General features: G+C 37.0%; 2 protein-coding genes across 8 annotated transcripts in view; one reads left to right on the plus strand and one right to left on the minus strand.

Annotated features, from left to right (window-relative positions):
• The window catches only part of CEP70 (centrosomal protein 70), an 87,510-nt gene extending 82,757 nt beyond the window's left edge, over positions 1-4,753 (plus strand). For all 7 annotated transcript variants that reach the window (XM_061420522.1, XM_061420533.1, XM_061420540.1 and 4 more), the window contains one exon: positions 4,205-4,753. The gene's annotated coding sequence lies outside the window, so the exon portion shown is untranslated. The remainder of the gene's footprint in view (positions 1-4,204) is intronic.
• Positions 4,754-8,162: 3,409 nt separating this feature from the next.
• Positions 8,163-12,092, minus strand: part of ESYT3 (extended synaptotagmin 3) — a 55,876-nt gene continuing 51,946 nt past the window's right edge. Inside the window, exons 21-23 of the mRNA XM_061420477.1 lie at positions 10,973-11,078; positions 10,093-10,142; positions 8,163-9,763 (exon numbers count right to left, since the gene is read on the minus strand). Coding sequence (XP_061276461.1) covers positions 9,727-9,763; positions 10,093-10,142; positions 10,973-11,078 — 193 coding nt within the window. The 3' untranslated portion in view covers positions 8,163-9,726. The remainder of the gene's footprint in view (positions 9,764-10,092; positions 10,143-10,972; positions 11,079-12,092) is intronic.

Raw genomic sequence — 12,092 nt, forward strand, 5'->3', positions numbered from 1 at the left:
TTTACAATTACAATAGTTGATTTACAGTTGTGTTAGTTTCTGGTATAGCAGAATGATTCAGTTTTATGTGTGTGTGTGTGTATGTGTATACACACATTCTTTTTCATATTCTTTTCCGTTATGATTTACTATAGGACACCAAATATAGTTTCTGTGCTATACAGTAGGACCTTGTGTATCTGTTTTATATATAGTAGTTTGTATCTGCTAATCCCAAACTCTTAGTTTATCCTTTCCCTACTCCCTTTTCCCTCTGGTAACCATGAGTTTGTTTTCTGTATCTGTAAGTCTGTTTCATAAGTAAGTTATTTATGTCATATTTTAGAGTTCACATACAAGTGATGTCATATGGTATTTGTCTTTATTTTTCTGACTTACTTCACTTAGTATGATAGTCTCTAGGTCTCTCCATGTTGCTACAAATGGCATTATTTAATTCTTTTTTATGGCTGAGCAATATTCCATTGTATATATGTACCACATCTCTATGTGTTCCTCTGTTGGTGGGCATTTAGGTTGCTTCCATGTCTTGGCTATTATAAATAGTGCTGAATATAGATAAATAGTTATTTATTTATATTTAAATAAATAAATGAATTTATTATAATATAAATCTATTTATTTATAATATATCTAAATTATAAATAGTATGAACATTGGGATGCATGTATCATTTTGAATTATCATTTTCTCTATATGTATATGCCCAGGAGTGGACTTGCTGGATCATATGGCAACTCTAATCTTAGTTTTTTAAGGAATCCCTATGCTGTTTTCCATAGCAGCTGCAGCAGTTTACATTCCCACCAACAGTGTAGGGAGTTCCCTTTTCTCCACATCCTCTCCAGCATTTGTTATTTGTAGACTTTTTAATGATGGCCATTCTGACTGGTGTGAGGTGGTACCTGACTGTAGTTTTGATTTGCATATAAGAAGTATAATTTAAAAATTACTTTGTCTGAATTTTGTCAGCTAGTTCAAGAGAGCCTGTGGTTAACTCTTAGTTTAAAACAGGAGTTTTAAAACTCTTCCTCAAAGGCCAAGGTGTTTTTCTGAGGGCCACTGAGAGGGATGGTGCCACTACTAGGAAGAATATTAGGCCCTCTCTATCTGATCTACTTTTATCCTGGCAGTTCTACTTTTATCCAGTTGTAATTATTTAAAATATAAGTACTGCAACCATTGCTTGGCTCTTGATTTTTTACCATTTTATGGATGTATAATTGACATATAATAAATTGTGCATAAAGTATTGTTGTTGTTCAGTCGCTCAGTCATGTCTGACTCTTTGTGACCTCATGGACTGTAGCATGCCAGGCTTCCCTGTCCTTCACTGTCTTCCAGAGTTTGCGCAGATTCATGTCCATTGAGTTGGTGATGCCATCCAACCATCTCATCCTCTGTTGTCCTCTTCTCTTCCTGCCTTCAATCTTTTGCAGCATCAGGGTCTTTTCCAATAAGTCAGCTCTTCACATCAGATGGCCAAAGTATTGGAGGTTCAGCTTCAGCATTAATCCTTCAATGAATATTCAGAGTTGATTTCCTTCAGGATTGACTGGTTTGATCTCCTTGCAGTCCAAGGGACTGTCAGGAGTCTTCTCCAACATGACAGTTCAAAAGTATCAATTCTTTAGTGCTCAACCTTCTTTATAGTCCAACTCACATCCATACATAACTACTGGAAAAAACATAGCTTTGACTAGACGGACCTTTGTCAGCAAAGCAATATTTCTGCTTTTTAATATGCTGTCTAGGTTAGTCATAGCTTTTCTTCCAAGGAGCAAGTGTCTTTTAATTTCATGGCTGGAGTGATTTTAGAGCCCAAGAAAATAAAATCTGTCACTGTTACAATTTGATAAATCCTGATATACATATACATCTGTGAAACCATCAAAATAATATACCTATTGTTCCAAGAGTTATTTCTTTGCCCTTCATGACCCCTCCCTATTCCTATCTCTAGGCAATAGCTGATCTGCTTTCCATCACTATAGACTAGTTTACATGTGACAGGATTTTATATAAATGGAATCATACCATATGTTCTCATTTTGTCTGGCTTCTTCCACTCAGCATAATTAATTTGTGATTTTTTTGCATGTTGTTGCATTTATTAACTGTCCATTCTTCTTTATTGCTGTGTAGTATTCCATTGTATAAAGATACCACAATTTGTCTATCCATTCATCTGTTGATGGAAATTTAGGTTATTTCCAGTTTTTGACTGCTACAAATTTCGTAGTAGTGTTCAGGTCTTCATATGGACATATACCTGATATTCATTGACTTGAAAACTGTCCTATTTTTGTTTGATTGATACAGGTGGAAGGATAAATTTGCTTTCTGCTCATCCTGGTTAAAAGTAAAGTGTCTGAAAACATGTAATGTTTCTTATGTTGTCTTTTTTTTTTTTTTAAGTTGCATGGTACTGTAGTCAGAGAACATGGTCTTTTGGTATTGGATCTTTGGAATTCATTGAGATTTTCTTTATGACTTTATTGTGATGAATTTCCACATATTCCACATGTGCTTTAAAAAGTCTAATCTCTAATATATGTAGTGTTATTAATATACTGTTTAAATCAACTTCATTCCTATCATTTTTTTTTGTCTACTTGGTTTATGGAAAATTCTGAAATCCCTGAATTTGTCAAATTTTGTTTTTTCATAAGTACTTTAAAAAGTACTTATGGCCTGTTTTATAAGTACTTATAAATTCATAGTCAGTAATATCTTCTTGATTAATATCTCTTCATTGCTATACATGCTTTTACCTTGAATGTAGTTTTGTCCTTTTAGTTAATAGTTGCTGGATATTCTTTTCCTTTTTTTCTTCTTATTTTACTAATCTCTTTTTATATGTTATAAAATTCAACACATATGCTAAGTATGGTTTAAAAACCATAAATTTCAAGTATAATAAATGATTATAAAGTGAACACTCATGCAACATCCAAAAAATAGAACATCACCAGCACTCCAAAAGGCCTTCCCCACACACCATATGTGTCTTCCCCAAAGAGATAATCATTAGCTTGGCTTCTGTTAATCATTTACTTGTTTTTTCTTTTTTTTTTTTTTAAATAGTTTTGCCAGTTTTGTGTGTATGCCTAAACCAAGATAGTTGAGTTTTGCCAGTTTTGAGCTTTATAAAAATAGGATCATGCTGTATGTTCTTCTTAATTCTTTTGTTCAACATCATGTTTGTACTATTCATCTATATTGTTTTATGTAGGTCCAGGTCATTTGTTTTCATTGGTGTCTAGTATTCTTCTATGAATGTTCCATAATCCATTTGTTTGTTGTTCTAGGGATTGGCATTTGGGTTACTTCCAGTTCTTGGCTATTGTGAGCTACTGCTGTGAACATTCTTGTACATGTATTCTTGTTCACTTGTGTGCAGGTTTTCTAGAATCTAAGAGGCAAAATTGCTGGGTCCTAGAGGAAAACACCGGAGAAGGCAATGGCAACCCACTCCAGTACTCTTGCCTGGAAAATCCATGGACGCAGGAGCCTGGTAGGCTGCAGTCCATGGGGTTGCTAGGAGTCGGACACGATTGAGCGACTTCACTTTCACTTTTCACTTTCATGCATTGGAGAAGGAAATGGCAACCCACTCCAGTGTTCTTGCCTGGAGAATCCCAGGGATGGGGGAGCCTGGTGGGCTGCCGTCTGGGGTCGCACAGAGTTGGACACGACTGAAGTGACTTAGCAGCAGCAGCAGCAGCAGCAGAAAACACATCTAATGATGTGAATGGATTCTCTGGGTTTGTATAGTGTTTGACTTTGATAGATCATATGTATTTTAACTTTAGAAGAAAATGCCAAACTGTTTCCAGAGTAGTTGTACCAACTTATATTCCCACCATTAATGTATGAAGCATCCCCAGTTTTCCATATTTGACCAACCTTTGGTAAGTCAATTTTTTTTTTTTTTGCCAGGATAATATGTAGAGCTCTTAATGTGACTTTAATGTTTATTTTCCTGATTACTAATGAAGTTAAACATCTTTTCCTTTGTTTTTTTTAGTTTGTAGTTTATTTTTGAAGTGCTTATATGTGTTTTGGTGTTTTTTTCTGGACAGTCTATCTTCCTATTGATTTGTAAGAGTTATTTACATATTCTAGACATGAACCATTTGATGGTTTACACATGTTGTGAATGCCTTCTTCCATTCTGTTTCCACTTTCCATTTTCCTCTAGGATTCTTTCCTCGGCAGTCAAGAATCCTGCAAAGCAGGAGGCCCCGGTTCAATTCCTGAGTTAGGAAGATCCATGGGAGAAGGGCTAGGCTACCCTTTTCATGAACTGAAGAACTTAATTTTAATATAGAGAATATAGTTAAAGATGTAGAGATTTATAGTCAGTTCTCTTAGTGTCTTACGAAATCTTTCTCTAGTCACAAACTGTAAAGTTACTCTTCTGTGTTATCTTACAGCTGTATAGTTTTGCCTTTCACACTTAGTCTAATATACCTGGAGGTTTTTTTTTTTTTTTTTTTAATGTGGTATAAGTAAAGGATTATTACCTTTTCTGTCATGGATACCCAGTTGTTTCAGCACTGTTTATTGAAAAATCTATTATTTCCCCTCTGCTTGTAGTGTTTACTTCTGTCATATATTGAATATCTGTGAATGGGTCTGTTACTGGACTCTCTTCTATTCTTTTGGTCCATTTATCTCCCCCTCACTAGTATCCCACTGTCTTCATTATTTTAACTTTAAAATAAATTTTGGTATCCCACCCTTTGTATTTCCATGTGTACTGAGTCTGATTATTAAATTATACACACAGACACACACACTACATATTGAGATTTTTATTGAACTTTCATTAAACACAGGATCAGTGGGGAAAATCAGAATCTATAATGTTGGATCTTCAAACTCCTACTGTAGCATAGCTTTCCACTTGGTTAGGTTTATTTTAACATTCTGTAATAAAGTTTCATAATTTTCCTGTAGGGATTATTGCCAGATACATTCATAGTATTTGATCTTTATGCATTTATAAGTTGTCTTTTTAAAATTTCACTTTCCAACTGTTTCAGAAATAGAGAACTATAATTGATTTTTAAATATTTACTTTGTATTCAACATTCTTGCTGGAAACTCTGATTAGCAGTATATCTTTAGATTATTTTGGATTTTCATACTTATGATCATATCATCTGCATATAACAACAGTTTTGGTCAGATATACCTGTTTTTCCTTACCCAACTACATAGGCCACAATATAGGGCTGAGTAGAAGTGGTGATAGGAATCAACCCTTTCTTGTTGCAGATTTCAAAAGGAAATCTTTTAATGCTTCACCGTTAAGCATGATGTTGGGCTTCCCTGGTACTCGGCTGGTAAAGAATCCGCCTGCAAAGCAGGAGGCCCCAGTTCAATTCCTGGGTTGGGAAGATTCATGGGAGAAGGGATAGGCTACCCACTCCAGTATTCTTGGGCTTCCCTGGTGGCCCAGATGGTAAAGAATCTGCCTGCAGTGTCGGAGACCTGGGTTCGATCCCTGGGTTGGGAAGATCCCTGGAGACGGGAATGGATACCCATCCCCGTAATCTGGTCTGGAGAATTCCACGGACAGAGGAGCCTGGCAGGCTACAGACCATGGGGTCCCAAAGAGTCGGACATGACTGAACAACTTTCACTTGGTACCATTACTATAAACAGAAGTCTAAACTACCCTTGGGTTTGTCATTTTCATCCTTTTACTTTCAACACCTCTGTGTATTTGGAGAGAACCTCTTGTAAATAGCATATTTTTAATTTTCATGGAATTTGACATAATAAGTTTTAATAGTGCCTTTACTATGATTGTGGCTCAGCTGGTAAAGAATCTGCCTGCAATGTGGGAGATCTGGGTTCAGTCCCTAGGTTGGGAATATCCCCTGGAGAAGGGAGTGGCTACCTACTTCCAGTATTCTGGCCTAGAGAATTCCATGGACCATATAGTCCATGGGTCACAAAGAATTGGACATGACTGAGTGACTTTCACTTCACTTACTATGATTACAAGTATATTTAGAAGTCTTTTGCCTATCTTTTGTTTTTTTTTTTTTAATCATATTTTTCTACGCTACTTTTTTCTTCTTTCCTATTTTTTTGGAGCAGTGTTGAATTTTTATTCTTCACTACTGATTTGGAAGTTTTATATTTCAACTCTATTGATTTTTCTATTGTTACTCTATATTATTGGTTATCTTAAAATTTTTAATACACACTTAAGTCAAGGTCAGGTCAGAAGACAAAAACTACATTGCACAGGTAGCCTAACAGGAAACATTTAAAATAAGAATTGCTGACTAGTAAAAGTAGTTAACTGCTAAAAGGAAACAAAAGAGGACTCTAAGGAGTATGCAGTAGTGACTTGAGAAAGCAGATACCACCCCCAGGGATAAAGGAGAGTGAACAAGAAACGAACTTAAGAGTGCCTTCCCACGAGGCTGATATTTAAACCTCTGAGTAGAGGTCTGGCTGCCACAGGAACAGGCAACCCACTTGTGGCAAATAAACTTGCCAGAGGGTGTTGGATGGTGCTGAACCATGAAGACTGTGTTTATGGTTGCAGGGCCCAAGGGCATGAGCCAAGAGTAAACTGTGGCAGGTGCTTAGGTAACAGAGAACAGCCTCACACGACAGTCAGCTAGCTGCCATGGATAAGGGCACCTCAGTAAAGGAAGAAAAACCCCCTTCTTCCCACTCAGGCCTTGCAGTGTCCTCAATTGATAAGCCTAACATCAAGACCCCTGGCAGAGGGGAGGAGGCTGTGTTATTTCTAATATCAAAGCAGGGCCAAGATGGGTTGATTTGGAGCTGAAAGGTAACTAGTAACTGCCACATACAAAGCTATATTTTAAAATATAAAACTCCTTAGTGCTAAGTGCTAAGTCGCTTCAGTTGTGTCCGACTCTGTGTGACCCCATAGACGGCAGCCCACCAGGCTCCCCCGTCCCTGGGATTCTCCAGGCAAGAACACTGGAGTGGGTTGCCATTTCCTTCTCCAATGCACGAAAGTGAAAAGTGAAAGTGAAGTCGCTCAGTCGTGACCAACTCCTAGCGACCCCATGGACTGCAGCCTACCAGGCTCCTCTGTCCATGGGATTTTCCAGGCAAGAGTACTGGAGTGGGGTGCAAAACTCCTTAGCTTCTTAAATAAGGACTTGAATACTTTTAACATTCCTCTGAACCAGCTTCAAGGCTCTTAGATGTCAGTACTAGCCCAGTTTTGCAGACATTTTAGGTTGCTTGCTTCCTTGTTTAAAACAGTCAAGACTTATTTAGGTTTACCTTACTCTCTGTTGTTTTCCACAAGCCATTCCTGCTTTATGTTACATTTTGTTTCTTGCTGAAATACATCCAGTGGCCATTTTTCAATTTGGTATTCCCATGTGCTTCATACTAAAAAAAAATTTTTTTTTTTTTTTTGCCTGTGAGCTTTCTTTTAGTGGGAATATCTGCTGTGGTGGTTCCACGTGTGTCCTAGATGGGAATCACAACCCTAGGGGCAATTTTGTGGTTGCCCCAGTCAGGGCTTGACATGGTTCCAGGTTCTAAACCCATCTTCACATTAGTTTCGAGGTTTCCAAACTAAATCAGTTGTGTGTAACTTCAGACTCCATGTTCCCGATAGGAGAGAGTAGTTGATTATTTCCACCCATTGCTGACAACCAGTTCCTTGTCCTCATTCTCAGCCAAGGTGTTTTGTGAGGACAAAACTTTCCAGGCTCCACATCCCTTACATAGTAGCTTTACCTTTTATCCGGTGTGCTAAAATTCTGGTTCTCTTCAAAACACCCTCTTCAGTTCCTATATGCTACTTTAGATTTTCTCTTTGAACTATCATTGGAACTTAACCTGTGTTACTTTTTAGTCATTCATGTTTAAAATCATGCTTAAAATTTATGGTTTAATTAGGTTTTCTGTGTGTTTGGACTAGAGGAAGGATAGGTTTTCACTTGTCTGTGTTGTCTGCCATTTTGCTCAAGTAGTTGCTTTAGGGTTGCTAATATTCAGGAAATGATATATGATACATTCCATTTATTCCTCTGGTACTTTATCGTTTCAAGGAACTTGTCTGTTTAGTGAACATTACAATGCTGCTGTGAGGTAGATAGGACAGGCATCAATTGTCCTATTTTATAATGAGAACTTGTCACTCAAAACAGCAAAAACAAATTTTATTACACATCTGCCATGTACTTAGCATGGATGTACTAAGTCTTGTACTTAGTCTTGGATGATGGGGGTAAAAATTCAAGTAACTTGAGGTTAATTAGAAAGTAAACAGAAGCATCAAATACCAAACACAATACAGATAGTTTCTTAGCATATGACTTTAGTAGATATTTAATAAACATTTTTTAAAATTAAAGGCAGGGAATTTTTAAAATGAAAAATGTAGAATGTTGATAGTAGATGCTGTAGGTTGGGGGAGAGGTCCTTTCAGTGTGCACTGGCTCAATGGAGGAGCTAAGTTTGACACAGGCCTCTAAGAGGTGAGTAGGATTAGTAAGCAGGATATATTTGGATAGTTCTGGAACAGAGCATCTGCACATGAATAAGGCAGCCAAAAACTGGAGACCTGATTGTTTTCAGTCTAAAATACAAGGAGTGGGCTTGAATTTTGTAGAAAACAGGAAAGAGATCATTTATAAGTGAGAGTAACCTGACAGAAACTTTGTTTTAAGATGGTACGATTCTTTAGAAAAGCGGCAGTGAGAGCAGTGGTGGGAGAGGAAGCAAGGGCAGGGGTGCTGCCTGAGCGGACAGGTGACAAGAAGACTTGACAGCAGCTCTAGGAACACGAGAAATGACAAGAATATTTGGTTTTATAAAGTCTGAAATGCAAAAGAGGCACTTGTTTAAATATACAGTTTACATAATTGGTTTTTAATGTTGTGTAGGTGAATCAGCCCTCAGAAAAGTGGAACAGAATTCCCAAACCTATCTAAGAGAGATACAGAAAGCCCCTGTTCTCGCTGGCACTCCAGTCTCCAGTGCTCTGCTATGGGAGTGCAGACAGGCCTGGGCTTGAAACTCTGTTTGCATTTTCTTAATAGAAATAATGCCACATGCTGGAGTTTGATTCCAGGCTATCCCACACTGAAGTACTTAACTCAAGGTATATAGGTATATCACTAACATGGTTGTCATCAGGAAAGTATGTTTTAGTTTCACAGTAGATACAGGAACAAACCTCCAGAGAAGTACCAAAGGTGGCAGCCAGTAGAGCTTAGGTAGAGTTAGCTCTCAGAACTTTTGGGTGGGTCACTTTTTAGTCCCATAAAAAAACCTTCCTCCCTGCGTCAGTCCCTGCCCAGGAGTACTGACAGCTGCTCCACAAATGGACCTCCCTCATCTTCTGTGTCTAAGACAGGACACTTGGTATAGACATTCATGCATGTCCTAAGTCAGTGAAAATTCACCACTGAGGTTCTGATCATTTGTTAGGCACAAATACCCCACTTCTTTTTGGATTTAAACAATTAAACCCAACCAAGAAAGAGTAGTTCTTGCTTTTACATGTGTTTACCGCTGCATAATACTATCCAGTCATGCAGTTATACTGCACACAAGAATGTGTGTATGTGTATATATACACATATGTATGTGTATATATATACACCCACACATATGTGTATTTTCAAATTGCTATTGTGATTTAAATTATAAAATATACATATGTACATATTTAAAAAATAAAGATGTTGTTGTTCATCATCAACTTCTAGGCTGTCCATCTGGAGTCAGCTCATACCTGTAAGACAGTTGGATTTGGACTTGTGTTAGTATTGGCGAGTGTGCTGTAGCAATATCAGGACAAGTGGCCTAGTCTGTCCTACTTGGGCCTATGGGACCAGCAGAACTCATCTCTGTAAGTTGACCAGCCAGGGTTAAGACTAGAGCTTACAGCGGTTCTTTAGATAAGTGAAGTCTGTAAGCATTAAAGCCTTAAGTAAAAGTGATAATGTCCCCCTCCTTGATAAGATATTGAAGAGGGAAGAACTTTGAAAAGAGAATATAGGCAACCACCTGAAATAAATTGAGTAGCAGATTTAATGTGATAAAATGAAACCACTCACTTACCACTGTGAGAAGCCCTTAATCAGATCTTCTTTTGATAAGTCAATCAGTACCTAAACAAGCACAAATTATCAGTTCTTGTCCTCAAAACTGCATTAAATGGAAACATATTGGGATAAATGAAACTGATCCTAAAAAAGGCCTCCTTGAGTTTTGAGCAATAGTTCTTTTTCCTTTGACTTTCAATATATAGAACCTCTCCAGAAGGACAGTACTGACACCAACCTCAGTGTCCTAGGAAAAGGTGAACTGCTATTTGCAGTTGTACCTTAGGAATTTACTTAACGAATGTTTTAGAGAAAACAGCTTGCCTTTACTTACAAACTGATCCAGAATTTTAAGCAAGACACTATAGTTTTCTCAACAATAAAAATGGGAATATCATCACCTACTTCACAGAGTGGGCTTTAAAGAATGAGCATAAGATAATGTTTAAAATACAACAACTACAGAGTATACAAATACCATTCTTTTTTGTCTCTCCTTCCTGAGGATTATATTTCCTTTACTTCTAACTTTAAGTTAAAATAACATTCACCACAAAAGTCTTGACATAATGAGAAGATCCAAGCTTCACACAATGCTGTACTTGTGAAAACAATACTTAATATCATAGTAGAGGTTCAAATACTTTTGTAGTGATGAACTTGGATGTTCTTGAGTTTCTTAAAATAGGGTTTATTAATTTATATACTTTAGTTTTAAGAGTATTTTTTAAAAGGCACAAAACAAAAAACCTCCCAGTGAGGCTGTATCTTCCTTAAAGTCAGTTCTGATAACAAACTGATGATCGCATCAAAATTTCAGCAAGGATGTGTTCCACCTGTGAACTCCAGGTAGCCACCAGGAGGGAAAGAGTACCAAGATCCCCTTTTGTACTTACCTTTCCCAGTTCCTTCCTTCTGTGTGAACCAAGTGGTCTACTGTTTTTCACTGCGACATCTAGTGACCTCTTCTGTACTTCATCCATGGAAACAAAAAATTCAAATCTGTAAGGAGCAGAAAGTCAGAAATGAGATTTATATATTTTAATTATTTTCATTGAAAATCTCTAGTGTTTCATCCATTTTCCTACCTTTAAAACAGAAGATACAGACTGTCTACTGTTCTAGATACTATAAAGAATCTAGAGCAGTATTAGGTTACAGCAATTACTTGCTGCATCATTATCATAGATAATCACTGACCTGTTACAAAACCTGGAAGTGTCAAGAGGCCATTTACCCCTCTTGAGAACTTCTTTGGACTACTGTGCTTTGGGGTTGCTTCTTTCTTTCTCTGACTCTACTCTGGTTGTCACTCTGTTCAGCTGTCCCTTCTCTCTCTGAACTCTGCCTGCTCATAGTACCACCTCAATCCCTTTTTGTTTTTTCTGACCAACTAAGGGCTAGGACGCTGAATAATTAGTTTTGCTGAAATTGCATGGAAAAAAGTGTCCTTTTCCCACTTGTGCCTGTGGAGTAAGGCAGAGGAATCTTAGTATACAAGCTTTGTCACATACTCACAAGAGGCCTCTGGACTCCTTCAGGATTTAAAAAAAAAAAAAATCTTTAAATTTTTTTAAATTGAGTGAAGATTCTTTAAATTCAATAGTGCTTTACACTTTTCAGAAGTTTGACATGCATGATTTAATATAATCCTATAATATCTCTTAATTTTTTAAATTGAGATATAAATGACATAGCATTATTAGTTTTATGTGTCTAATAATGATGTGATTTGTATGTTATAAAATGATCAGTCTAAGTAACATCTATCACTACATATAGTTACAAAAAATTTTTTTTCTTGTGATGAGAACTTTTAAGATCCATTCTCCTCGCTACTTTCAAATATGTAATACAGTATTATTAACTATAGTCACCATGCTATACATTATATCCCCATGAATTACTCACTTAATAGCTGGAAATTAGTACCTATTGACCCCTGTCACCTATTTCACACACACCCTAATCCCCACCTCTGGCAACCACCAATCTCTGTATCTGTGAGCTTGGGTT

Source organism: Bos javanicus, chromosome 1 (assembly GCF_032452875.1).
Source record: "Bos javanicus breed banteng chromosome 1, ARS-OSU_banteng_1.0, whole genome shotgun sequence".
Classification (NCBI taxonomy): Eukaryota; Metazoa; Chordata; class Mammalia; order Artiodactyla; family Bovidae; genus Bos; species Bos javanicus.